The sequence below is a fragment of the Hyaena hyaena genome, unplaced genomic scaffold (genome assembly GCF_003009895.1).
Source record: "Hyaena hyaena isolate Hyena2069 unplaced genomic scaffold, ASM300989v1 scaffold_27, whole genome shotgun sequence".
In the NCBI taxonomy this organism is placed as follows: Eukaryota; Metazoa; Chordata; class Mammalia; order Carnivora; family Hyaenidae; genus Hyaena; species Hyaena hyaena.
Window position 1 is genome coordinate 2,995,165 of NW_024080659.1, and position 27,971 is coordinate 3,023,135.

The window sequence follows — 27,971 nt, forward strand, 5'->3', positions numbered from 1 at the left end:
AAAGGTGGTTTATAGGATTCTTAAATGTATCATTACCTATTACATAGAAAATAAATCTGAAATGTGTCAGTAAAAGGTCAACCCATTTACAGTAATTTCTCTTTGAAACTTTAAGGTAAATACTTAATCTCCAAAACGTTGGCTAATCTTTCTACAAAGTATTTTATTTGAAACAAACTATTTTTATTTATAAACCAATTATGTATCCTATGAGAAACTTACTTCATTTTAAAACTATATTAATAAGCAACAACAGAAAAATACAAGATTCATAATGTTACAGAGTTAAGTAAGATCAGGGCCACACAACGATGAGTGGCAGAGACAAAATTCAAATCTTCGTCTGGCTCGAGTTCATGCCTTCTCCTTTGCAATTTCTTACTAGTTTATAACCAAATGCCTTACCAAATACAAACTGAAAAAATATGTACCACACTGTTAAATCCAACTTTTAAATAACAGAAAATATAGACTCTATATTAAAATACCCTCCAAAACAACTTTAATAGCATTTAATCACAACTATTCTGGAAAATGAAAATAGCCCACTAGCTCTCTAATGAAATAACACTCAAAATAAAACTGTACAGGGGCGCCTGGGGGCCTCAGTCGGTTAAGCATCTGATCTTGGCTTAGGTTACGATCTCATGGTTCATGGATTTGAGCCCCGTGTTGGGCTCTGTGCTGACAGCTCAGAGCCTGGAGCCTGCTTCAAACATAAATATTTTAAAAAAAAAAAAATTTTTTTTTTTTAAATAAATAAAACAATTGTTTAGAGAATCTTCAATCCCTCCAAAGTGGACGTCCTAGGCAAGGCACAATGAGGTATATTGAGAGGTTACCAGACCATCCTGAAGGACTCTTGAATCTACTTCTGAATTGTTTACCGCCGTAGAACTTTCTTCTTTTTGCAATTAAAAAAAAAAAAACTGGGTCCCTCTGACTTATTATTAATAACCCTAACAAACCAAACAAAACAAAAACCCTGAAGAATCTAAAGTACTATCGTTTACCTTTTTTAGCAACTTCCATTTCTTCTTCTGTCCACCGAGAGGTTTCTACAGGTTCTGTGGAAACTGAAATAAAGATAGAGAACTGAATAAGGCAGAGAGATACTAAGATCAATCCTTCATTCACAGATTAAATGGCACCAAGCTATTTATCTGACATAAAGCCTATTTGAAGCATAAGGTGAAGTCAACTATGGAAATAAGATGGTGGCAACCTCTCCCCGATCAACTAAAGGGGAATGAATATTCAAAACCTCTCAGTGTTAGGGTCTTTCGCAATGTTCTTTGAAGCTCCATCCATGTCTTCATGTTTGAACATCATTAGTTTATTTTCTAAGAAGTCCCATCTCACCCAGCGCCTGCATACGTATCAGAGCTTAGTCCCTCCTCTCCTGAGGTGTCAAAGAAGAAATAACACTCCCCTTCCTGTCCAGTTCTCGCCTCTTCTCTGAACCCCTATCTCCTCCTCACTCCCAGAGGCCCTTCTGTCCATCCTCAGTGCCTGACGGCTAGGAAACACAGATTGATCAGGAAGTGAACACTTTCTCTTTTACTTTAGAAAGGAAATAAAGACTCTCATGCGTGAAATGAGCTCTTGGTATACTCCCCCTCTTAATACAATAGTACTATCATCCACCCAGTCACTCAAATTATTACCCGTCTCCGTAGACCAATTTTTTAAACTTTCCTCCCATTTGCTACTCACAGCCATGGATGTGTGTCAATTCTAATCTGAATCCACGCTCCCCTTGCCTGGGCCAGTGCAATATGTGTAATGACGCCCTTCTAGTTGGTCCCTGGGCCTCTCTCTAGGCCTTACTCTCTCCAACCTGACCTCCACAATGGTCACCAGTTCGCTTTCTAAAATACCAATCTAATTATAGCATGCCTCTATTTAAACACCTCTGTAAGCTCCCACTTTGTAAGCAAAGCAGGATGTAATTTAAACAAGGTCCATCCTGACCTGCCCCATGTTCTTGTCTAGGTATTTCCTGCCCATCTGTCTTACCATCCCCAGAGCCCGGTTTCTTTCCTGCCTCACATTATGGTAAAATTGGTACCGCTGAACCATTGACGGTACACATCATTAACAGAATCCCTTTATAAATTAATGAGACAATACTCAGTAAAAAAGAGAAAAATGCTTGGACCCTTAGACCCAGTATTCCTTGTCTATTAAAAATAATTAAACAGGAAAAAAAAAAAATGTTATGTGAATCAAGATTTGTTTTTCCTTGAAGTCTTATCTATAGGAGTTTAAAGGTGGTGGCTGGGGTGGGGTAGGTGGTAGCCTAATCATTCAACAACAGGGAATGGTTCAAGAAACTGTGACTCCGGGACCACAATGCCAACATTTCACAGCCATCAAAAAGTAAAAAATGAAGATCGCTTAGAAATTAGAAAATATTTAGAATATACGCTAAGTTAAAACATCAGAAAAGGTGACAGGCAGACTAAGGTTACAACTAAGTCCAAAGAAAAAATCACTGTATTAAGATAGCAAGATGGGGTGGGAGGTGGGGGGGGATCTTTTCCAAAAGACACTGATATTAAAGTTTAAGAAATTTACAGGCCATGAAGAAATAAAACTTTCACTATTTGCAGATGACACGATACTGTAAACAGAAAACCCAAAAGACTGCTAGAACTGACAAATTTGGTAAAGTCGCAGGATACAAAATCAATGTACAGAAATCTCTTGCATTTCTATACATCAATACTGGAATAGCAGAAAGAGGAAGTAAGAAAACAATCCCATTTACAACTACACCAAAAATAATAAGATACCTAAGAATAAATTTAGCCAAAGAGGTCAAAAACCTGTAACACACTGATAAAAGAAATTCAAGAAAAAACAAAGAAATGGAAACACATCCCATGCTCATGGATTGGAAGAACATACATTGTTAAAAGTCTACACTACCCAAAGCAATATACCCATTCAATGCAATCCCTATCAAAATACACTAAATTCACAGAGCTAGAGCAAATAATCCTAATATCTGTATGGAACCAAAAAAGACCCTAAATAGCCGAAGCAATCTTGCAAAAGAAAAGCAAAGCTGGAGGCATTACAATTTCAGACTCCAAGTTATATTACAAAGCTCTAGCAATCAAAACAGGATGGTACTGGCACAAAAACAGACACATAGATCAACAGAACAGAAAACCCCAAAATAGACCCACAAATATATGGTCAACTCGTCTTTGACAAAGCAGGAAAAAAAAGACCAAAGGGGAGAAAGACAGTCTCTTCAACCAATGGTGTTGGGAACACTGAACAGCAACATAAAAAAGACAAACTGGACCACTCTCTTATACCATATACAAAAATCCATTCAAAGTGGATTAAAGACCTAAATGTAAGACCTGAAACATAAAAATCCTAGAAAAGAGCACATCATTTATCTGATGAGATGCAGCAACTTTTTTCTAGAGAGATCCCCTGAGGCAAGGGAAACAAAAGCAAAAATAGATTATTAGGACTACATCAAAATAAAAAGCTTGTGCATAATGAAGGAAACAGTCAACAAAACTAAATGGTAGCCTAAGGGAAGGGGAGAAGATATATCTGCAAATGACATAGCTGATAAAGGGTTAGTATCCAAAATCTATTAAGAACTTTTAAAACTCAACATCCAAAAAACAAATAATCTGATTTAAAAATGGGCAGAAGACATGAACAGACATTTCTCCAAAGACATCCAGACGGTCAACAGACACATGAAAAGATGCTCCACATCACTCACCATTCAGGGAAATGCAAAGACAACTACAATGAGAGAACTTCACACCTGTCAGACTGGCTAAAATCAAAAACACAAAACACAAGTGCTGACGAGGATGTGAAGAAAAGGGAACCCTCGTGCACTGTTGGTGGGAATGTAAGCTGGTGCAGCCTCTGTGGAAAACAGTGTGGAGGTTCCTCAAAAAGTTAAAAATAGAACTACCCCACAACCCAGCAATTCCACTACTGGGTATTTACCCAAAGAATACGAAAACACTAATTAGAAGGTATACACGCACCCCTACGTTTATAGCAACATTACTTATGGTAGCCAAGATACAGAAGCAGCCCAAGTGTCCATCCATTGATGAACGGATAAAAATGATAAAGATGTGGTATACCATCTTTATCCGTTCATCAATCGAATATTATTCAATGATATATACACAAGAGAATATTATTCAGCCATAAAAAAGAATGAAATCTTGCCATTTACAACAACATGAATGGAGCGAGAGTATAATGCTAAGTGAAATAACCAGTCAGAGAAAGACAAATACCATACAATTTCACTCATCTGTGGAATCTAAGAAACAAAGCAAACTAGCAAAAGAAAAAAAAAAAAAAAAGAGGCAAACCAAGAAACAGACTCTTAGCCATAGAGAACAAACTGAAGGTCCCAGAGGAGAGGTGGGTGGGAGAAGGTGAAATACGTAATGGGGTGGAGGAGGGCCCTTTGTCATGGTGAATACCTGGTGATTAAAATAAAAACTTAAGGAAAGGCCAGAATTTCAGAGTATTTCTAGATCCTGGGTATCAGAGGTCCCTCCTGCCCTTCACGAGCACTGAAACAGAATCCCAAACAAAATTATGGCTTGTTCACTCCATCTCGTCCACTCACTGGGTTCTGGTGGCGGTGGCAGAGGCGGTGGGGGCTCCTCGGTGGCCGCGGCGGCTGCAGCGCTGGCAGCCGCGGCTTCGTTCGTCATGGACCTGGTGATCCGGCCCTTTCTGCGGCCCTGACTGTTGGCGGTCTTGCGTCCCCGGGGTGTGGCCTGCTCCCTCTCCTCCGTTTCCTCTGTTGTACCTTCTGTCTTGTCCTTTTCCTTGGTATTTTCTCTGGAAGCAAAAGCAAATGAGAATTTTGTGTGACTCAGAAGGATAGAGACACCTAAGGAGGTTGCAGCTTCGAATTTCTTTAATAGAATTTAAATGAAATTACCCAATCTCTCAGTTAACTGAAAACAAAATTTATGAAAAATGTTGCCATAACCCAATTTTGAAGAGTTTTGACTCTTGACTCGCTCAAATTAAGATATTTAACAAAGGTCTGTTTTATTCATTAATGGACTTACAATTTAACCGCATTTCAAATCCCCTCTAACATAGAGCACTCGGAGGAAGTAACGAATGGCTGCAGAACAGCCCCCAGAAAAGCTGCAATGCAGAGGCGGTGGGTTCGCCAAGGGGCCGGGGTCCTGGACCTCTTGCCTTTACTCCAAGTTGTGTCCTCTGTGCAATGGAGAGGCTGACACAGATGCCCTTTGTGTAGTAATGATGAGGGACCACAAGGCAAGCTGAGGGCCAAGCACAAGCTGGAACCCCCACCCCCGCCCCACCCTCAAGGTGCAATGTGTGTAATATTCCTCAGGAGCTCCCGGCTGCCCCAAAACAGGAAAAGGACAAAAAACAAAACTCTTAAACTGTTAAGTCTCCACCAGTTTACAAGAAAAGGCAGTCCCATCAATAGCCTAAAGTCCAAGAACTCCCTATGGTTTTTAATGTTAATGCTTTGCTAGAGGGAAAAACAATCTTAGCTTGACAATAGAAGGCATCCAATAATCTGTGAGTCTTTAGCATACGAAAATCCCTTTAGGAAGTCCCTCTTGACTTTATCTCTCCCCACCCCATTCCAGAAACCAGTCACCCCCCCCCCCAAGTATTGTGTACCTCTTTCAGCCCTCGGGTCCTGTCTCCCTGCTTTTAACAAAATCACCTTTTTGCACCGAAGATGTCTTCAAGAATTCTTGGCTGTCAGTTCCGAACCCCCCCAACATCATCCCAAAACCCTATCGGTAATAATCTACAATAAATACGGTTTCATTAAACCAAGCTCAGTATTCTCAACCATCTGCAATGCTTGTTATATGCAAACAGGGCAGCACTGCTCAGTGGCTGGGAGAATGGTCTGGAGCCAGGCTGCCTGGGTTGGTACTAGAGCTGTGTGATTTTCTAGCCATGCGATGACCCTGAAAAGCTACCTCACCTCCATGGGCCTCAGTTTTTCTCATCTATAAGTGAGGATAATAACAGTATGTTCCACAGAGCTATTTCAAGGATCAAAGGAGTCAATTTATATAAAAAGCTCAGAATAGTGCCTGGAACAGAGTAAACATTATATGTGGTTGCTATTACTAAGACCAAACCTCCCTCCAGCATTTGGAAAAACTAAGCAACCAATCAACCAATCAATCTTACTGCATGTCATGCTGGAGGACTATTCTCTGTACTACTGTCTCCCAGGGTTGTTAGATTTAAAAACAAAGTCCTTAAAGGACATTTTTGCAAATGAATGGATAGGTGCCAGTACACAAAGACTCAGCTACACATGTTTACTAGAAGGAGTTGATTTATTTCAAATTTTATCTACTTCAAGCAAAGATCTGTTATAGCTGGTTACTGGTTTCCCCCCAAAATAAAACAACTCTTCAAGAATTTTTCCCCTTTGGCCCTTGAAGTTCCCAGGTAGCCCTCTCTCTTCACTTCTTTATTCCCTTACCAATCTGTTACTACAGCCTCCTCTTAATGTTATTTTGTCAAAAGTCACCAATGGGGGGGTAGTGGGGGAAGAGTTACCAAAGACTTACAAACTGCAAATCCAATGACTTTTCTCAATTCTTGTCACATTAATCATCCTGCTGCAACCAATCCTATGGGCAATTCTCTCTAAATCCTTCTCAGCTGAGCTCTTAGGACTTCATGCTTTCCTCACATCCCTGCTGCTGCTACCCTGGCTCTCCTTCTGGGGACTGCCTCTTGCCTGTCCTCCTCTCGATTTCCCAAGGCTCGCCCCGGCCTTAAATCTCTGTGTGGTTACCCCATTCACATCCGTTCCACTGGGACAACCCCCAGTCTGCATCTTTAGACTCACACCTCATATCTCCTAAAGCTCCTAAGATCTAGACTTGTCTTCCCAAGTACCTGCTGGAATCGCCCATCAATACACCGGATTCCTCAGCAATACAAGCTGGACACGTCCAAAAACATGCCCGTCACCACTCTGCTTCTTGCTCCACCCCAGGCTCTCATCACTCGTCGCTAACAGTACAACCATGATCATATTCATCCGCGTTTACAGATGTGACATCATACTTAGCTCTCCCGTTTCTTTACTTCCTATATGTGATCTCATGCCCAGGTTTGGCTATTACATCTGGGTAACAGTTCTCGCATTCATTCCACCATCTCGATTTCTACTACCAGTTTCCTGATCAGTGCCTCGGTACCCCAAACCACGCTTCCCTGACTTACATCTCCGATCCATTCATTCTATGCTGCCCGTGGGTCAATATTCTAGCAGAACAGCTCTGGCAAGAAACCATTCCATCCACTTAAACTGCTACCTACTCCCAACAACTCACAGCACAGCCTCCTGAACAATGTTAATTTTAGCTTCATTAAGCCTTCACATAATGTAACCCCAATCCACCTTCCACTTTTCCTCTGCAGCCACCCTATGTTCCAGTCTAATGAAACCATGATCTGCCATTTCTCAACGCAGCACATCAATTCTTGCTGTTCCCTCTGTTCTTTCCACACGAACCCACTAGCTCCTGCATAAAGTCCTCTAAACTATCTAGACGGAAGTAACCCTGAACCTCCTCTCAATCTCCCAACACGCTTTCCTGGTTCTGCTCATTTCTTAAATAATACTTGCACCTTTCCTGGTTTTCCCCTACTAGATCATAAGCCACCTGGCAGTACACACCTTATGTACGTCTGCATCCTCTGTGAGAGCTAGCTCACATCGCTAATGAATGAATGTTTGCTAATAGAGCTTTTAAGAAAAAAGTAAAAACCAAGATGTGGCAGTTCCGTATGAGCAGAACCACGGACCTCGTGGGAGTGTAAATGTTTTATCTTCACAACAAAAAAACCCCAAAATTGTTTTTAATAGTTGTCTTCATGAAGTGCCAAAATCAGAATGGCAATGGCATGGGTATCCACCTCTGTAACAGCCATACCAAGTGATGTAGGCTGTAGCTGTCACAAAACCAGATAAACCTTCAGTATTTCCAAGAGGGTCACAGAGGTAATAAACAGATATTAAAAGGAACTAAGCTACTACACGAAAACTACTGCCACGTGCCAACAACCTGCGTGGATGTCAAAGTCATTCCACTATGGAAGAGAAGCCACACACACAAGACCACATACTGCAGAACTCCATTTATATAAATTTCTAGAAAAGGCAAACAGACTAGTAGTTGCCAGAGGCTGGAAATGGGGCGGGGGCCCCCTAGTGCAAAGGAGCCTGTGGGAATTTTCGGGAGTGATGGGAATGTTCTACATCACAGGTGTGGCCACAGTTACACCAGTGCACACTTGTGTCAACGTACATCCACATATACACTTAAAATTGGTGAATTTTATTCTGTGTAAATAATGCCTCAATCAAGCTGATCCTTGGTGGAAAAACAGCCAACTGAGCTCTAAGCACCCCCCGCCCCCCGCAATATGTACTCAAAGGCATCAATAGTAGCCATCCGAGTGGCAGACTCACAGGTTAATTTTCTTAACCTTTTCCTAACTTTCTATAATGAACAAGAATTACTTTTGTAACCAGAAAAACAGCAACAGAACCACTAACAAGCCAGGAGTCTACTCTATATGATAAATAAGACTAATAAAGCTGGAATGTAAGATATTATAGAGAAGAAAACCATTTACCAGCATTTTTACGTTAATGTAAACTATCAAAGGTACACCAAAAAGATCCAACTCAAGATTAAATTACGTTCAACAGATCTCAGTGACGAGTGCATATTATTGTATGTAGTTCATCCCTTCTGAAAAGTAACATCTCATGTCTGGCAAGTTAAGTCCATTAAGCCAAAAGTTCTATTTACCAGAATATCCCATTCCTTAATTATGACAAATAATAACTACTGCAGGGTCAAAGCACATATCTCATTCATTCTTTTATCTAAAATTTTATACCTCTGATGGACTTCATAGGTTCATTATTTAGAAATAAGAATAATATCTAATCATTTAACTCACTTAGAGTCCTCCTTGTCATCTTTCTCCTCTTCGTCTTTCTTTTCCTCTTCTTTTTTTTCTGTTTTTTCTGCTTTATCTTCTTCTTTTTCTTCTACTTTTTCTTCTTGTGAGGGTCGGGCAATTTGCTGCTGGAATGAACCACCATTTGTCAGATTCTAAGGTAAAAGAAACAGCTCCTCAAACTGTGATGGCAAATTACAATAAATATCTTTGCAAAAAAATTTAATAGACAATTACCTTATTAGTCACTTACATTATAATTAGAGATAGTGTATTAAGAATCCGCCTAAGGCTCTTTAATATATCCCACATTGGATGAGCAATGGGTGTTATATGGAAACCAACTTGACAATAAACTATTTGTAAAAAAATAAATATAAATAAAATAAAAATTATGGTTTAAAAAAAAATATATCCCACATTTATTGCTTAAAAGCGTGAGCACACATATACATACACACACACACACGCACACACTCCCATCAGAGAGGTCAAAGTGTTAAGATTCCACTTAGAAACCTGAAATCTGAGTTTGGTTCTCTCTTCTGTAACTCCCACATCTCATCTGTCACTCAAGCATCTCATTTCTACCTTACAATCTGATAACCTGTAATTTGCCAACCCATTCCCTTCCTAATAGATACCTCTAATACCTTGTATCAGGTGTGCTTCCAACTTTTTCATCACTATGGACGATACTCTAAGAAACATCTTTATGCTTTTATTCTTCTGTGCAAACATTCACTTAATGGATTGTAGATGGCTATGGTCATCATCAAGACTAAAGTAATCTGAGGGGCGCCTGGGTGGCTCAGTCAGTTAAGCATCCGACTTGGGCTCAGGTCATGATCTCACAGTTCGTGGGTTCGAGCCCCGCATCGGGCTCGGTGCTGACTGCTAGCTCAGAGCCTGGAGCCCGCTTCAGATTTTGTGTCTCCCTCTCTCTCTGACCCTCCCCTGCTCACGCTGTCTCTCTCTCTCTCAGAAATAAATAAAACATTAAAAAAAAATTTTTTAAAGACTAAAGTAATTTGAAAACACACTAAGGACATAGTAAAGTGAAAAGAAATAAAACACGCAAATATCTCTAAGCTGTAATTATCAGTCTGTAATTATACATATGTATATGAACAAAGACTAGGAGAGAATGAGATTATGGACCCTATTATCTTTGCTAAAACTGTGACTCCAAAAGAAACGGTGAAATTAATTTTGTGTATTATTCTTACTTAATGCAGAAACCAAGGCTGTCTACTGCAAGGGGACTGAACCACCACAGGGCGTTACTGCGCACAGCCCGCTTCCCGCCTCGGGGGTGCCACTTGCAAGCCTCCGCCCTTTCCTACTCTGCTTCCTGCTCTGCACTGGCCTGGACGCGGCCAGCATGTCGTGTCTTTGCCTGGAACACCCTTTCCACCCCTCCTTGCCCAGTAAACTCCTGCACAGCCTCTGAAGTTCAGTTCAAAATGCTCCATCTCCTGTGAGGCTTCTCTTGATTTCCGCAAGCTCTCCGGCCCGGCTCCCTACCTTCCCCCCTGCAGGGTTCGCAGCTGCTCGCAGCGCGCTTACGGCAGGGCGTCCCGTAGCTGGCGGTCAGGGGCTGTCTGTCTCACTGTGTCACAATCTCATCAAGAACAAGGACCCCATCTTCATCACCTAAGTATCCCCAGTTCCTAGGAGGTGTCGAGAAGCATCTGCACGTGCTGGATACAGCAAAAATCAAGTTCCCTCACCCTGGTTATTTGCAAAGCAGTTGCCCTCCCACCTCAATCTTTTGTTCTGACTGAGGCCAAAGTCAATTTTGCCTCCTAAGAACTGCCTGTCCTGTTACCAGACAACGTGAGGTACTCACTAATGTGAGGTAAAGTTTTCCTGAACTCTTAATAGCATCTCCAGGTCCTTTACCTACTCAGCAAAGCTGGCTTTTTCCCTAAGATAACGAAGACCATCCCGGCCCCTCCAGAGGAGGCCCCATGCCCTCTTCGGATCCACGGCAGGAAGAAGAATCTGTATCCTTCTTGCTCCCAACTGCCACTTCCAGAACACTGCTGACCTGTAGTATTTCAAAAATCACTTCCTTTTTCAAATTTCAGAAATCTACCTATAATGCCTTTTATCTCTTTTGGTGTTACGGACTGACTTCTCGTATATTCCTAAGGACAGAGAAATGACTTTATTACATGGCTCATGCCTTTTCTAGCAACATAATATCCTACAACTGAAATACTTTCGGGGTGCCTCGGTGACTCACTCAGTTAGGTGTCTGACTCTTGGTTTTGGCTCAGGTCATGATCTCACAGTGTTTTAGGTTCGAGCCCCGCACTGGGCTCTGTGCTGATAGCACAGATCCTGCTTGGGATTCTCTCTCTCCCTCTCTCTCTCTGCCCCTCCCCTGCTCATGTTGTCTCTCTCTCCCAAATAAATAAAATTTAAAATAAAAATACTTTCAGGTCACGCCCATTAAACTCCCCAATGGTGAAGTCACAATTGCCATCATCAGTGGGCTTTCCCTTCAAGATCCTGAAACGAGAAAATCTCTGTAACAACCACCTGTGCCCCACCCATCCCGCTTTTCCATTGCTTTGATTCTGCTATTTGTCCTCATCGTGACCTTTGATCCCTTTGTTTTATGAAATGTCACAGTCCATCAGGAAGAACTGTATCTACTTTTCCATTATGACCCCTCACTAAATCATTTCAATACCACGGCTCCCTCCCTTGCTTTACCTGACTTTCCCGGTTTCTCACCCTGGCAAGTGCCAATTTTCTTTTCTTCTGAGTGTTTATTATTACTACAAAATACTACGAAATCAGGAAGGTTTTCATACGTACACTCTCCAACCATGCAAGGTCTGCTTTACCGTTGGCGATGTTTTATTCACCTTTGGTAAGGTAGACTGACTCCCGAGCATTCCACAGTGGTGTCAAGACTGGTTTCAAATGCTAATAACCTCAAGCCACAAACTTGCCACAGATACAGCATTCTGAACAAACAAGATGGCAAGCCAGCAATAAACCTGGCCCTTTGCAAGTGGGCTGCATAACCCAGAAAATGGTTTATGGCCCTAAGAAATGACAGGGAACTATCAACTCAGCAGAAGATGAGTAAAGAGGTTCACTCTTCTGTTAGACTTGATGAACACATAACCTATTTCCCTAATACTTTTCTATTTCTAATGCCAACCAGTGTTTTGAAGAAAGCAAACAATCCCACCATTCCCTGCTGTCTGGAATCCAGCCAACTGCTGACTTTGTTCTCCCTTCCCTGGGGCCAGAGACTGAGAGGCAAGGTAGCACCTGCTTCACCCAGTCAACGGGAAGACGAGGGCAGGGTCTCTTGTGAAGCACAACCCCCAATTCTGCAGAAGGCGTGGACCTGACCCGACGACGTTGATGGAGTCGCTAACAGTGTGTGGACGTGTGTGACACATCCAGAGACCCTCCGTCGAGGCAAAACCCACAGAACTGGGCAGGAGTGGGTGGAGAGGGAGAGCCAGTGAGGCCACAGAGTACGGTGAGCATCCACCTCCGCGTGACACGCATCAAGGCCCACTGTAATGACCGCCGATCGCAGTAGAGAGTGAGGAATGACCACTGACTTTAACAAGAAGTGATTGGAACTGCTTTTGTCGCAGGCAAATCTGCAAAGAGACGTGTCAGTCCCCATGGTCTGGGAAGGAGGTTACAGGCTACAACCCTCAAAACCTTCAGCAGGTTGGCTGGAGTAGAGGTCCACCGTTTCAAAGGGAAATTCAGCAAAAGGTCCCCAAATAGAGGCATTCCCAGTAGCTTCCTGTCCGGTTTCTCTCTCCTGAAGCCCAACGCTTCATAGTCAATAAAAAGAGGTTTCATTCTGTTAGGGAGGATCTCATGACATGAAGCATTTGTGCTGAACGGCAAACTATGCACTACAAATGTGAGAGCACATTACAAAACAAAATGAAAGTGCAAATGAAAAACAGGAAGGTTTTATGTATTTCATAATGATGATTAAGTGAAGAACAAGGTCAATTTCAACAGGGTCCTTTATAGCAAGGTCAAAAGGCAGTTTATGCTGAGATGTGACTCTACCATATCTAACTGAATAGCAAACACTTACGTGTACCCTATGTGTATCTGTTAACCTGCTCAAGTCTTTAGAAAAGATTAGCAAATTCCCACTCAGCAGATGATAGGAGGTGCAAGAAATGAAATGACATTTAAAAGAATAAGCTTATAGGCAGCTAGAAACATACAGGATACAAAAAGAATGAAGTCCTACTGTAACCACTGAGTTTTTTGAGTAGTTCAGGCAGTAAACAGAAAATATCTTATCAGGGGCGCCTGGGTGGCTTAGTTGGTTAAGCGTCCGACTTTCGCTCAGGTCATGATCTCGCGGTTCGTGGGTTCGAGCCCCGCGTCGGGCTCTGTGCTGACTGCCAGCTCAGAGCCTGGAGCCTGTTTCAGTCTGTGACTCCCTCTCTCTCTGACCCTCCCCTGCTCACCCGGTCTCTCTCTCTCTCTCCTAGAAATAAATAAAAATATTAAAAAAAAAAAGAAAATATCTTATCAGAATATATTTAAAAACGAATGCCTTTAAACCAACTGAATTTGAGACTACTTTCCTGAAGAATAAAAGCTGTCGACCACCAGAAACGCCCGCTGTGAAGGCTACAAAGGTGCCAGTCACTACCACTTACTGGGCACTCCCTCTGTGCCTGACACACTGCGCTCGAGGGATTTCACACACATAACATACCCAGTTCTCACGTTAACCCTGCAAGGGAAATAGTACTGTTCCCTCTCTCGCCGATGTGGAACCAAGGGTTAGCAAGTGAAAGGCCATGTCTAAGGTCACACAGATACAGAGGTCACACAGAGGCAGAGCTGCTTTGGGTCTAAAGCTCTTTCCATTATGCCCAACTTTTAATTTAAAAAAAATTTTTTTATACTCCACTTTTTAAACCTAAAACGGTCTAACTATGGTCTATCTAACAATTCAGCCAGAAACTCCCCCAACTTCAAAAGTTACTACATTTACATAAGTGTATGCTTGCTCAATGCCTTTGGGGAAAAAAAAAAAAATATGCTGACATATTTAAAGAGGAAGATGTTGTCAGAAGGAAGGAAGGGTACAAATTCTTGTGAAAGGTAATAAAGTATTTGGAAATGAAGAAGGCAGTTTCCAAACAATGACTTGCTTTACTGTAGGCCACTGGCAGTTACCGTGGTAATTCTAGCTGCAAAGTGACAGAGCTATTAGATGGAGTTTATGCTGGAAAGTAAGAAGAAATTCTTAGTTCTAACAAAAATGTTACACATAGAATCAAATTACTACTTGGCATGCTATTTATAAATCTAGACCCCAAATAGTAACACTCGATGAGTGGCTTTTGGCTTCTGATCTTTGATATGTATTCACTGCTTCAGCTAAAATTTATGAAGAACCACACTCGCTCCTGTAATGAGATGCTAGGAAGCTGAACGGCGAACCGGTGCAGGCAGGAGCTAATGGAATTGTGAGTTAAGACTTTTGCCAGTAATAATCTGTGAACACAAGTCTAACAAAAATACAATCATCTGTCTTATTTCCCTATGATTCTAAGATTAACCTCATTTTCAGAATAAACAACATGCAAGGTTCTGTACAGTGAGAGCAGGTTAAAAATCAAACCTTGCAAACGTGGGATCTCTCAGTCAATAATACTTCCTTTGGGTAAGAGGTTTGGGGAGGGGGGAGGGGGAGATGGGAAACGAAATCAAATAAACTGAAAGGATCAGGCATAAACCAAGAGAACTCTATAGCCTTGAAATAAATTTGCACTAAGCCCTCTGGGATTACCTGCGGTAATTCCTACTGATTCAAACTTGACTGGATAATAGAGCAGGAAAGTGATTTTCAAATTAGTTGGATCTCTGTTATCTACCAAAGTAAAATCAAGACACAGCAATTTAAAAATTCTTGTAACAAGATTCTTTTTTTTTTTTTTTAAAAAGAAGTCTTTCTAAACTTTTTTCTATACAGCAAATTATACATTCTCAACCCAGGTCTGTTTCGTAAACTCCAGACTTCTACATCTAACTGCCACCTTACACCACCACTTGGACATCTAATACGTATCTGAAATTCGGCATGTCCCAATTCTTACCCCCATATCTGCCACTCCTTCAGTGATGCCTACGCAGTAAATGGCAACCCCACAAGCCAAATCTTGGGTTACCGAATCCCCCACAATCAATCCATCGGCAAAACCTGGATTTTACCTCACCTTCAAAAATACATCCAGAGGGGCACCTGGGTGGCTCAGTAGGTTAAGTCCAACTTTGCCTCAGGTTATGAACTCGCAGTTCGTGGGTTCGAGCCCCACATCAGGCTCTGTGCTGACAGGTCAGAGCCTGGAGCCTGCTTCAGATTTGGTGTCTCCCTCTCTGTTTCTTCCCTGCTTGTACTCTGTCTTTCGTGCTCTCAAAAATAAACATTAAAAAAAAATACACCCAGAAACGGACTGGTTCTCCCTACCTCCCTCACTACAGTCTAGTCCACGCCACTGGCAGGATTAACAGAACCTACTGGCTGGTCTCCTTGCTTCTGCCCCAGCCTCCCTCACAATCTAGTCTCAGCCAGAATGATCCAGCCGCTACTAAAATCTGATTCTACTCTTCTGCTCAAAAGTCCAATGGCTCCTCCTCTCTCTGGCATCAGCTCTAATGTCATTAATTTCTATGAACACGAGCCCTTAAACTAACACCACCTAATTTTGGAAAACCTGTGCATCTATTCTGACACAAATGGAATGAAGTACACAAGCAATAAAGAAACAGAGAGAAGATTCTTCTGGTCTGAGATGGTGCTATGTTTCCATCATTCAATACTCTCCTTTCCCAAATTCCCAGTGAAACAACCAGAAAAAATATAAAACTAGAGAATAATCTTCAAGGTAATAAGGCAAAAGCTAACGTGGACAGGAACAGGCTGATGGAAACCTCAAACTGAGCCTACCTGGGATCAAGGTGAGGGCACAAATGGACAATTTCAGTTCCTTAAATGCATTCTGGGACGTGCTAGAAGTGTGAGCACACAGAACAGGGATGTGCAGAGGAAACACCAACACGGCTGGAACTGAACAAGCATAAGTGTGCCACAGAGAGCAGCGACATGGTGTCCCAGGTCACTTTAGGACGGAAAATGAAGGCTTCAGGGTAACAGACAACCTCTGTCACACAGAATTTCCTGCTAGAGCTTTCTCCTCTATCAACACAAGCAACAGACTGCTAATCCTACAAAGGTAAGATACAATAAATATCAAATTGTCCCCTACATTCTCTGGGATTGAAAAATTGAAACAATTTATAAATATGAAATATGTAACTTCTGACAATTCAAGTTACAAGTAACAGGTGGTAAGAAGGAACAAAGCTGTTGTTAAAAATTTGCAGCTGAGGGGCGCCTGGCTGGCTCAGTCAGCTAAGCATGTGACTCTGGCTCAGGTCATGATCTCAGTTTGTGAGGTGGAGCCCTGCATCAGGCTCTGTGCTGACAGCTCAGAGCCTGGAACCTGCTTTGGATTCTGTGTCTCTCTTGTCAATACTCTGTAGCTGAAACTTGTTCAAAACGCAGCTGGGCTCTAGCATCTCTAGCTAATTTGTTCGATTCCACTTTGTCCGTGGGAAGCCCCGGTGCCTTTTAGCAGAACAGCACTGCCCGCCTCACTGCCAACATTCAGCTTAGTCCCGTCGGGCAGCGACTCGTGGTGGAGCCCACGTCGCTGTCTGTGTCCACAGGGCTGGCCGCGTCGGCGAACAAGGCTCCTCTTTCCTCCCTTTCCACCCTCCTCACCCATTTCTCTGTTCCCCTTCATTAGCAAATCTTACGGGGGGGGGGGGGGCTCAATTCTCTACCACGGTTAACTCTTTCTCGCCCTGCCTTCTCAGAGCACAGCGAAGGAAGTTGCCATCACCAGGGATGAAGTGACAGCCTGCGGGCGCCGCGGAACCGCGCGCGGGGAAAGGGGGGGTGGGGTGGGGTCTCGGCTCGCACACAAAGGCGCGGAGCTCCCCGGCGGCGGGCGACCCCGCTGCGGACACCGCAGGACTCGCGGCGCGGCGACGCGCCAGGAAGCGCCTGCGGCCCCTCCGCCGGCGGCTGGGACAAGTTAGTCACCCGGAGCCCGAGCCCGACGAGCGTCCCGGAGCGCGGAGGCCGGGCAAATGGGCAGGGGGGCCACCCGGTAGCGGGGCGGCCGGGAGGAGGCGAGCAGAGCGCGGGGCGAGGGGGCGCACGGGCAGCCGAACGCCCGTGGCCGGTGCATGGAGTTGCAAGGTCTTCGAGGCGGGAGCGCACGGGCGTGCAAAGAGGAAAAACTCGCGGCAGGAACTTCCAACGGAGGGAGACGGAGAGGAGAGAAGCAGGCAGGGAGAGGCTTGAAATGTCCCAGTAACTTTAAAAACACACCAAAACACCCCTTTCAGGAGATGAGGTAAGCCGGGGTTAGCCAACCCCGATTGGTTGTGAAATATCAGACAAACCCGGAGCCACTGTGGCTTTAAACGAGGCCAAGNACGGCCAGCGGCTGCCGTGCGAGGGGAGTCTGGGCGCGGGGAGCACGGCCAGCGGCTGCCGTGCGAGGGGAGTCTGGGCGCGGGGAGCACGGGCGAGAGCCCTGTCCCAGCAGCCGCGCTGGTAACGCACAGGCGCGCCGTGACGGCGGCCCATCTCTTATTCTGGAGAAAATAGTTTTTGAAGGGCTGAACTGCAACTGTGAAAGCGTACACTGCACTGTATGAAAAACGATCTTTTAAGGTAAGTGCTTTTTAAGATAAACTGTCTAAACTCCAGAAAGGAAGTTAACCTGAAGTTAGTCAGGTCCCCCGGATTGCAGTAAACTATCTTCTACGCTCCTTACCATGCCCGGTTTCTCTGTATTTCTCCCATATTCTACCTGCCCCGCCTCAGACAAAAGGGCTTGTAAAGATATTATTAAATGAGGTCTTATGGGTCCCCTATTTACATTGTCACTGTTAACACTGACAGGCACAAGTTAGGTAATATAGAAGTATAAAACGTTTCTGATTAATATTATCATACTAGAAACTTCCAGTACATTCAAAATAGATGATGTAACACATTAAATATACGTTAATTTCAAAATAGTAACATGTACATAACATCCTAGTGATGATCCCAGCCAATCCCTAAAATACACTTTATTAAGTACGAGGCTCCAGTTATAAAATTTTTGGTCTCCTCATCGCCACCAAGCCTGAAGCACCTTCTACACAGTAATGAAACACACCTGGTTTCTTCCTCTGCGTTTTCCATAATTCCTTCTTACTAGGGCTTTATAATTCTCATTTTTCTTGGTTAAGTAGTAATATAAAACACAGTCAGGAACACTCTATAAGGGAAAAAAATATTTTGAAGAGCCAAAGAAATTATTTTTTTCTTTAAAGAATCAAGTAACACTTTCAAGGAAAACCTCTGGTATTCTCAAGGTATAAATGAAGGGGAAACATACGGCTAGCATTTTAAGGCATATCTAGGCTCTAAAAATATATTCATTATATTTACTATTTTAATGAACAATTACACTTGTCCTAATCCAAATTATGTAAAAGATACCAGAAGCTCTCAGAAACATTCAAGCACTTCCTTATTAAGGAGGAACTAAATTCTCTTTCTTGTTGCAGATATGTAAACATTCAAAGTCTCTCTTTAAATATTTTGCTCGAAAACACTACATCCAGGGGTGCCTGAGTGGGTCGGTTGGTTAAGCCTCCGACTTTGGCTCAGGTCATGATCTTGTGATTTGTGAGTTCGAGCCCCACGTTGGGCTCTGTGCTGACAGCTCAGAGCCTGGAGCCTCCTTCAGATTCGGTGTCTCCCCTTCTTTCTGCCCCTCCCATGCTCATGCTCATGCTCTGTCTCTCAATGATAAATAAAAATGTTTAAAAAGTAAAAATAAAAGACTACACCCAATCCATTGTGGGAAAATTTTTCAGGGAAAAATCAAGATTCTGATATTTTAGTTGGAAACTTAGTAATGTTTAAAATGCACTGCAGTCTACGGGGCGCCTGGGTGGCTTAGTCGGTTAAGCGTCCGACTTTCGCTCAGGTCATGATCTCGCGGTTCGTGGGTTCGAGCCCCGCGTCGGGCTCTGTGCTGCTGACTGCCAGCTCAGAGCCTGGAGCCTGTTTCAGTCTGTGACTCCCTCTCTCTCTGACCCTCCCCTGCTCACGCTGTCTCTCTCTCTCCCCTAGAAATAAATAAAACATTAAAAAAGTTTAAAAAAATAAATAAATAAATAAAATGCATTGCAGTCTATGTGTTTCTAGGAAAATCCAGTATCGGGCTGTTTTTCATTAACTATGCAAATCAGACTATGTTCTTTGCTTACGCTGTTAAATAATTATAAATATCACTATACTAGTCACATGCAAATCTTTATAAAAATCTATTTTATTTAACTCTATCAGTGTATTAGAGCAGAAAACTTCAAACTAGCAACTATCACAAACCTATAAACATTCTCAATGCAAACCATTTCTTACCTTCCTTTCCAAGTAGGATGCAATTAGTCCAAAGTTTTTTGGATGCTGGATAAACCTGAGTTAAAAAAAGAGAAAAAACAACAACACGCACATACACACACACACACACACACACAAACATTTTAACAACTTAAAAAGAGGTGGAGGGGGCAGGGAATGACGTTGGGAACAGAAATATTAGTATAGTCTATTTCCCAGGAGTCCCTAACTGCCATCTTGAGGAACAACAGGAGAATCACTAGTCTTTTAAGGGCACCAATTCCTGGGCACCATCCACCAGGAACCACTGGATTGGTTTCTGGTACAGCCCGCAAGTCTGGACTTTTAAAAAGCACCCCCCAGGTGACTCAGACATCACCCAAGTTTGGGCACCACACTTAACATGACTCTGTAACCCCAGTTCACCTCTTACCTGTTACTACTTATGTTCCCATGTTCCCATCTACAAAGCTATGGGAAGATCTACATTCTCTACTTGCCCCAGGATCCATTCAAATGTCAAAAGGGGGCCAAATTTTTGGAGAAAGAGCTCAATTTACAAGTGAATGCCAAATATTTTTTTGTGCATTTATGTAAGCTTGTTAGAAAATAGTTTAAAGCTTAAATTACTTGTCTTTAAAGATCTCCTTCTCGTGGTCAGTCCAAACATTCATAAACTGCCTATCTTTATAAACTTTCATAGGGTCTTCCATAAGTCCATTCATGTTGATGAACTTGACCCGTCTCTGTTCTGCATCAAACATCATAGGTGGGATCACAGAGAGTTGTCGCATTTGTTTCTCATTATTCTGCAAAAGCAAACAAAAAAGTAAACATAACTTATGTAAAATAAAATTTAAAGAGGGCCACAGACCAGCTATCATAATAGAAGCCAGAAAAACCACATATTAATTTAATGTCAATAGTAGTGTATATCCTAACACCTAACATATATTAATTACTCATATATCTAATAAACACTCATTAAATGAAGGGCGCCTGGGTGGATTAGTCGGTTAAGTGTCCAACTTCAGCTCAGGTCATGGTCTCACAGTTTGCGGATTTGAGCCCTACACCAGGCTCTGTGCTGACAGCGCAGAGCCTGGAGCCTGCTTCGGATTCTGGGTATCCTCTCTCTCTGCCCTTCACTGACTTGTGCTCTGTCTCTCTCTCTTTCTCAAAAATAAACAAACATTAAAAATAACACGCTCATTAAATGAATTATAGAGACAGAGAGTACACGTTATTTTTTTTTTATATCCTACTACTGTAATTTGTTTGTTTTAATTTATTTCTGAGAGAGAGAGAGAGAGAGAGACACAGCGTGAGCAGGGGAGGGTCAGAGAGAGAGGGAGACACAGAATCTGAAGCAGGCTCCAGGCTCTGAGGTAGCTGTCAGTACAGAGCCCGACCTCTGGGTCTCGAACCCACAAACTATGAGATCATGACCTGAGCTGAAGTCAGACATTTAAATGACTGAGTCACCCAGGTGCCCCCTTACTACTGCAATTTGAAAAGAGTTCTTAAAAGAAGAAGATACTTCAAGTAATAATTTTTCTTTTAGTGAGGAGCCGAACACAGATTTTGAACTCATGACCCTGAGATCAAGAGTCCAACACTGAGGGGCACCTGGGTGGCTCAGTCAGTTAAGCATCTGACTCTTGATTTCAGCTCAGGTCGTGATCTCAAGTTTCCTGAGATGGAGCCCCGCATTGGGCTCCGTGCTAACAGTGCAGAGCTTGCTTGGGATTCTCTCTGCCCCTCCCCCACTTGCATACTCTTTCTCTCAAAACAAATAAACAAACATAAAAAAAAGGGGAAAAAAAGAATAAGATGCTTAACCAACTAAGCCATCCAGGCACATCAGATAATAAAATTTTCAACCTAAAGGACACAAAGTAAGGGCAGGTTCATTGAAATAACGATCTTGAGAAACATTTAATTACATTAACAGTCTTATTTTTAAAAGTCTTAATGTCATTTTAGACAATAAATCTTAATGTCATTTAGAGACCAATAAATAGGAAAAAAAAAGCAAACAGGCACCAAATCCTAAGAGCGTTGATTTTAAATTAATTAAACTCACGTGTATAATACTTCTTGCGAATCTTACATAATCTCCCCACTGAAAATTGAAGACTATTATCCTTAGAATTTCAACTAAAACTTTGTTACATCTATACAATTAGGTCTTCCCCAGAGTTTAAGTTCCTAAGTTCATAAGCACAAATTTCTATGAAAAACCTTTTACCAAAATTACAGGTATTGGCCCCAACACAAAGCGAGGTCTCATTTTCCTAAATCTTTTCCTCACAGAAGTGGGTACCACCTTACACTCAGTCCTTACAAAGTGTCTAATTTTGTGGGGTACTCTCAATCAGTCTGAACACCAAAGAACGGCTTGGGCAGACACATTAGCTTGACGTCACCTCAGGTGGTACTGGTTTTGGAAGCTTACAGACGTGCCCTAATGAAAGCAGTCAAAAAGCAAGCAACGAAATTTGACACATTTAGTCATCATGGCAGAGATTATGACCCCAAATTTTGAAATATATAGCACTGAGTCATCGTCTCTGATCATTACCTGTGTGTGTGTGTGTGTGTGTGTGTGTGTGTGTGTGTGTGTGTGTGTTTTAATCAAAGTATAGTTGATACCACAGATTAGGTTTTGAAAAAAACAGTACTTAAAATCTAAAACTAAATGAACAGGACCTGGCTTCTGGACCAACCCTCAGAGACAGTCTGAACAACAGCTAAAAAGACTCATGTTAGGGACTGAAATTTCTTCTTCTTCAGCCCGGATTTACTGATGCCATATCGAATCTCTCTCCCAGACTCCCCTGGCTAGACAGCACACTCTGGAGAACCCACCCGCCCCTCAGGTCCACAACTCAATGTACCCGCAAAATACGTCCTCCTTTGTTCTTCCAGAAAATGGCAGCACTAGCTCAATCTTCTCACCTAGAAAGCGGGGAGTCACTTTCCACTTTTCTTTCTCAATCCATCTTGCCTTGCCCACTCCACCTCCGAGGAGTCTCTCCTGTCAGTCTGCTCCCATACATCCCTGCCACTGCTGCCCTGATTCAGGCCCTTATTTTTAACTGAACAGCCTCCTCGCCTCTTTCCAGGCCTCCCAGCTGCCAAAGCCATCTGTGTAAAACGCCAGCACGATCGTGCGACTGCCTGGTTTAAAACGTTCAGTGGTTGGCCAGTCTTTGGAACAGTCCGAGCTCTATAAATGTTCCCTCATTGGTGTACAAATGAACCCTTAGTTCCTGGGGCGGGCGGCTAAAATGCCTGAATAATCAATGAATTAAAAATTCAGTTAATTGTCTTACCTCCTGCTCAGAGAGCCCATCAATAATTTCAGAAATCTCATGCTCGCTCCTAGCAATGGTGGCTGAAAGACCAGCTCCCCTCTGCCCAACTCTAAATATAAGAAAGAAATTATAAATATATTTAAAGGCATTTCATTAAGAAAACACCAATTAAGTTTCTTTTATATACATTACTCTTCTGAATGGGACTTTTTTCACCAACTAGAAGTCAGAGACGAAATGCTATTGAGCCACTACTTTTAAGTAATATGCCTGAAGATTAGAATTCTATAGAAGAACAATTTAAATGTTGAAATTAAGATTTTTTTTTAATTTTTTCTTTTTTGTTTTTAAGAGTTTTTGTTTTGTTTTGTTTTGTTTTGTTTTGTTTTGAGAGAGAGAAATAGAGAGCAAGCAGGGGAGGGACAGAAAGGGAGGGAGACAGAATCGCAAGCAGGCTCTACACTGTCAGCACAGAGCCCGATACAGGGCTCAAACTCATGAACTGTGAGATCATGATCTGAGCTGAAATCAAGAGTCAGACACTTAACCAAATGAGCCACCCAGGTACCCCTGAGATTAAGATTTAAAGGTTACATGTCCAAGTTCAAACAGCAGAACCATTTATGGGAAACTTCTGGAAAACCACAGGTATTGCTGACATTTCCATTTCAAATAGTAATCTTTGCCTTCCAGAGTAGACAGCAGACTTTGAAAAATACATTAAATATTTTTTTAAAGAGAGGGGGGGAAAACAACCATTGTCCCTCACAGAAACTTAATCAAGATGAAAAGAATTAAGGCTTGCATATATTCTTACAAGAGACAGTGGAGAAGAAATCTAAAGCATTTACTTTTGCAAAATATTTGTTCTCCAAAGTAAAAAACAAGGGGCACCTGGGTTGAGTGCCCAGCTTCAGCTCAGGTCATGATCTCATGGTTGGTGGGTTCGAGCCCCATGTCGGGTTCTGTGTTGGCAGCTAGCTCAGAGCCTGGAGCCTGTCTTCGGATCCTGTGTTTCCCTCTCTCTCTGACCCTCCCCTGCTCACGCTGTATTTCTCTCTCTCTCTCTCAAAAATAAATAAAACATTAAAAAAAATTTTTTTAAATAAAATAAAGTAAAAACAAATCAGAAACTATCTACCAATACCAAAGAATTTCTTAATTAGCAATCTATCTGCATACTCTTTGGCCATTTGCTAGGTAATGAAGGATGAAGAAATGTTTAAGTCTATCCTTATTAACTATCATTTCTAAAGGAATGAGGATCTTCAAGAACAGAAGAACTAGGGCACCTGGGTGGCTCAGTGGGTTAAGTGGCCGACTACAGTTCAGGTCATGATCTTGCGGTCCATGGGGTCGAGCTCTGTGCTGACAGCTCAGAGCCTTGAACCTGCCTCAGATTCTGTGTCTCCCTAACCCTCTGCCCCTTCCCCACTCTCAGGCTGTCTCTGTCTCTCAAAAAATGAATAAATGTTAAAAAAAATTATAAAAAAGAATTTCAAGATATTCACCTAAATTTTGACTGAACAGCATCACTAAATATAAAAAAAATATTAAATCCACCAAGACATAATCTTTGCAAGCTGATAATGAAGTTTTATATTCAAAATCAAAGTTCTTTGAGACCTTTCTTAGGAGCAGATTCAGATAACCAGTACGACTGTGAAAGAGCCCAAGAGAGACTCTTTTGGAGAGAAGAGCCTGGCCAGTAGCCAGGAGAAGAGCATAGCCACAAAACACTAAACTACTTACCGCTGAAACCTTTCTTGTTGTTCTCTTTGTTTTCGAATTTCTGGAAACTGCTTCTCATAGTACTCCCTTGTTTTGCTTTCTTTAGCTTTTCTCCGGGGATTATTTTCTATTCTGTCCACTTTTTTCTCCCATGCCTCCATGAGCTGATCATAACGTTGGCAGATTTTTTGTTCCTATTAAATACCCGTAGCAAATTAATAATTAAACTAAACTCTGTCATCCTGACAAACCTAATACTTTAAAGTAAATGCTACTCCTAAGGCTAAGTCAGGAAGGAGTACACGTGGCCTAGCACTCAACTGTGAATGAAAAGCTGTTCTCGATCTGAAAGAGGAGAGAGAAAAGAGCTGTTTCCTATGAAGGTCAGCATAACAAGCACATTTTGGCTGGATTTTTTTGTTGTTGTTGTTAACTTTAAGGCTAATACAAATTAATTCATTAACAAGCCACTACTGGCAGCTGATCAGCTACTTTTATTATTTTCCCGATAACAATGTAGGTCTTCATTGTCAAAAACAAAAACAAAAAAAAAAAGGAAAATTAATAATAGAAACGTGTGAATAGTTCATAATCCCAATCACCCAACAGCAATCATATCAACATTTTGGTGCTTTCCTTCCAGTCTGTCAGAGAAAAGACTCACACTTCAACCCTTCCTCTGCTGCTGGAGGTTCTGGTTACTTGAAGGTTTTTGTTACTATAAATAATGCTATCTAACACACATTTTTGATAGTCTTGGAAAAGTCAGAAATTGGTTGTACTTTATGATAAAAACAAATGCAGTGAACTACATGAAATCAAGAGTCAATCCTTTTAGAGAAATGAGTAATGTATGATTTCATTTTTTAAATTGAGAAGAAGCCTCCATGAGGAGCACAGAACCATGAACATGTCAACACACAGAAAAAAGTGTAGAAGGACTCAGGAGAAACCATGAACACTGGTCATCTCACGAAAGTGGCACTAGAGCGGAGAACATTATCCTCCTCACACCCCGCGCCACCCCCACACGCTTCTCGGTCATTCTTTCCAACTCCTGTACGTGTTATGCATCCCTCACACTTTCTCCATGTCTCCCGCTCAGTCCAAGCCAACATCATCCCTCACCTACATCGCAGTCAGTGCCTCCTCAATGTCTCCCGTACATTCTGATGGTGTAGCCAGATGCCAATTCTTAGAATACAAACCTGAACATGTCACTTCCTCAGTTCAAACACTGCAAAAGAGGCTGTTGGGACCTAACCCAAAGTCTCTCAGGTGGACCTCAGGGGCTGTGCAGCTCAGCCTGAACCTACCCCACTCCCTCCACCTCCCAGACCCTCACGTAAGCTGCGCCTATTCAAATTTCCAGAGTTTCTGGTTTTCCTCCAAACTCCCCTTTTATGATTTGCACATGGTGAGTCAGCTGCCCCTCGTACACGGGCCCACAGTCCTCGATATGTCCTGTACCACAGTGCAGTCATGGTCCTGTAAGTCCCTGCTGACCTGTCTCCGCCAGTTATACGGCAGGCTCCCTAAGGACTAAAGCCATATGGCTATCTTGCTCACCTCTGCAGAATAATACATGGGACAGAATAAACAGCCAACAGATATTTATTAAACAAATCAGTGCACACAGAAACGTTATATACATACTCTGTGAAGGCCAAAAACAAAGTCTATGCTTTCATGTTTGCATCACCAGACAGTGAATTTAGCAATTACCACAATTACAAAATTACTGGAAGGAAAAAATACTTTAGCTGATTTCTTAGTTGATATCTGTATGATTTTGGCCAAAACAAAGCAAAAAAATAGTAATTTCAGATAGCATCTGAAGGACCGGACTGGCAGATTACATGAGAAGTCGTAGATCAAGTAAAAGCTGCTGACTCTTGCTTGAGCTTTACAAGCCATTAAACTGTCACGTCATTCAGTATAACATACACGGTGCATTTCTGATGTGAATTAAAGAACATCATCTATTTGCTAAGCAAGTGAATTTCAACGAACCAAGTTTGTCTAAATTGAGCATGAATGCATTGTGGAAAGTAGTACACTGGCATTGTATTTTCTGTAACTTCTTCTCCATAAAGATCATAACCACCCAACTTCTGGACTGTGAGTCATGTCATAAATATGAAAAAGTGTCTGAATTTCAAAAAGCTGAACTTTAGCTGACCTGGTTCCTAGTAAGAACGAACAGTAATGTCTACTTAGCATGACCGTAACTTACCCACGTTTGTTTGAGGGTTTTAAGAGACTAAATGTAGAACATCCTAGCTCCTTCATAACTCTTTTAACTACTCACCATTTTCTTTATTTCGATTAGATGAAAATGTTATACACAGATGGCCAAAGAAATTAATTTGATAATGACATTAAATGTCGACTGTTGGCTAGGATTACATTTGTATTTAAGTTCTACCCATAGTTACTTTCTACATCAGCACCTTCTCTCCAATATAATCAAGAGCCATTCTCACTAATAAAGGGAAAGCAAATGCCTAAATGAGCATGAATGGGAAAGTTGTACAAATTTCAGTTAAAGGATAGGACCTCACCCTTTGTTTTCTTGCATGATTTCTTCTTTTAAAAAATAAAATGAGTTTTTTCCTCATCACCTGGTTTCTAGAAGAGAAAAATATGGTTGTATGACATTAAGAAAAAGCATAATTTAATAATGCATTCACTTTTTTTTTTTTTTTTTTCAGAGACACTGAAAAACAAGCAAAGATCACTTAGGAATATCTGATGTAATCAAAGTTAATCTTATTTTTTTTCGCCCTGCAAAATAAGACTTTTGCAATAATTAGAACTGACTAAAATTCCTCCCACTCTACAGCAAGATTTGATACAAATACTTCATTTTCAATTATGACATCCAAGTATAATGCAAACATTTTCACGTTATTAACTACACCGTTACTGATTCTTCTTAAGAACTCTGGTCATGTAAGCGTCTTTGTGCGCTCTTGGGGGAGGGGAGGCAGAAGAGAAGAAGCTTTTAAAGTTACCTCCCTGCCCCAGGTATGGTGCCGATCTCCCCTCTAGGGAGAACGTACACCCACAAAGAGAGAAGGGACTTCTGCTTTACACAGAAGATTTTCTTCCGTCACAGAAATGATACAATCCACTCTAAGAAGTCATGGAGAGACAGGAAGACTTCTCTTGCATCTTAATGAAACAGTTACACTTTTTAAATGTGAAGCATTGTGATCTTCAAAAACAATGACATGCAGGTTCAAATATAAATATTTATACCCCACCTACTTCCAGAAAGGATTTCAAGCTGATTATTCAAATATAAATACAAAGCCAAGGCAAGTAGAAGTAATTTTTTGGATTATCTGCCACTCAGGACTAACAGTGACACTGGCTCCACTCAAATT

General features: G+C 41.9%; 1 protein-coding gene across 14 annotated transcripts in view; it reads right to left on the reverse strand.

Annotated features, from left to right (window-relative positions):
- NCOR1 (nuclear receptor corepressor 1) overlaps positions 1-27,971 on the reverse strand; it is a 158,206-nt gene that overhangs the window by 65,362 nt on the left and 64,873 nt on the right. For 8 of the 14 annotated variants that reach the window (XM_039227328.1, XM_039227331.1, XM_039227333.1 and 5 more), the window contains 9 exons: positions 27,144-27,210; positions 24,601-24,773; positions 22,867-22,957; positions 20,159-20,337; positions 19,550-19,604; positions 18,294-18,395; positions 9,022-9,176; positions 4,640-4,857; positions 1,014-1,076 (listed from right to left, as the gene is read on the reverse strand). In XM_039227328.1, coding sequence (XP_039083259.1) covers positions 1,014-1,076; positions 4,640-4,857; positions 9,022-9,176; positions 18,294-18,395; positions 19,550-19,604; positions 20,159-20,337; positions 22,867-22,957; positions 24,601-24,773; positions 27,144-27,210 — 1,103 coding nt within the window. The remainder of the gene's footprint in view (positions 1-1,013; positions 1,077-4,639; positions 4,858-9,021; positions 9,177-18,293; positions 18,396-19,549; positions 19,605-20,158; positions 20,338-22,866; positions 22,958-24,600; positions 24,774-27,143; positions 27,211-27,971) is intronic. The other 6 variants (XM_039227337.1, XM_039227336.1, XM_039227339.1 and 3 more) reach the window with 2 other exon arrangements.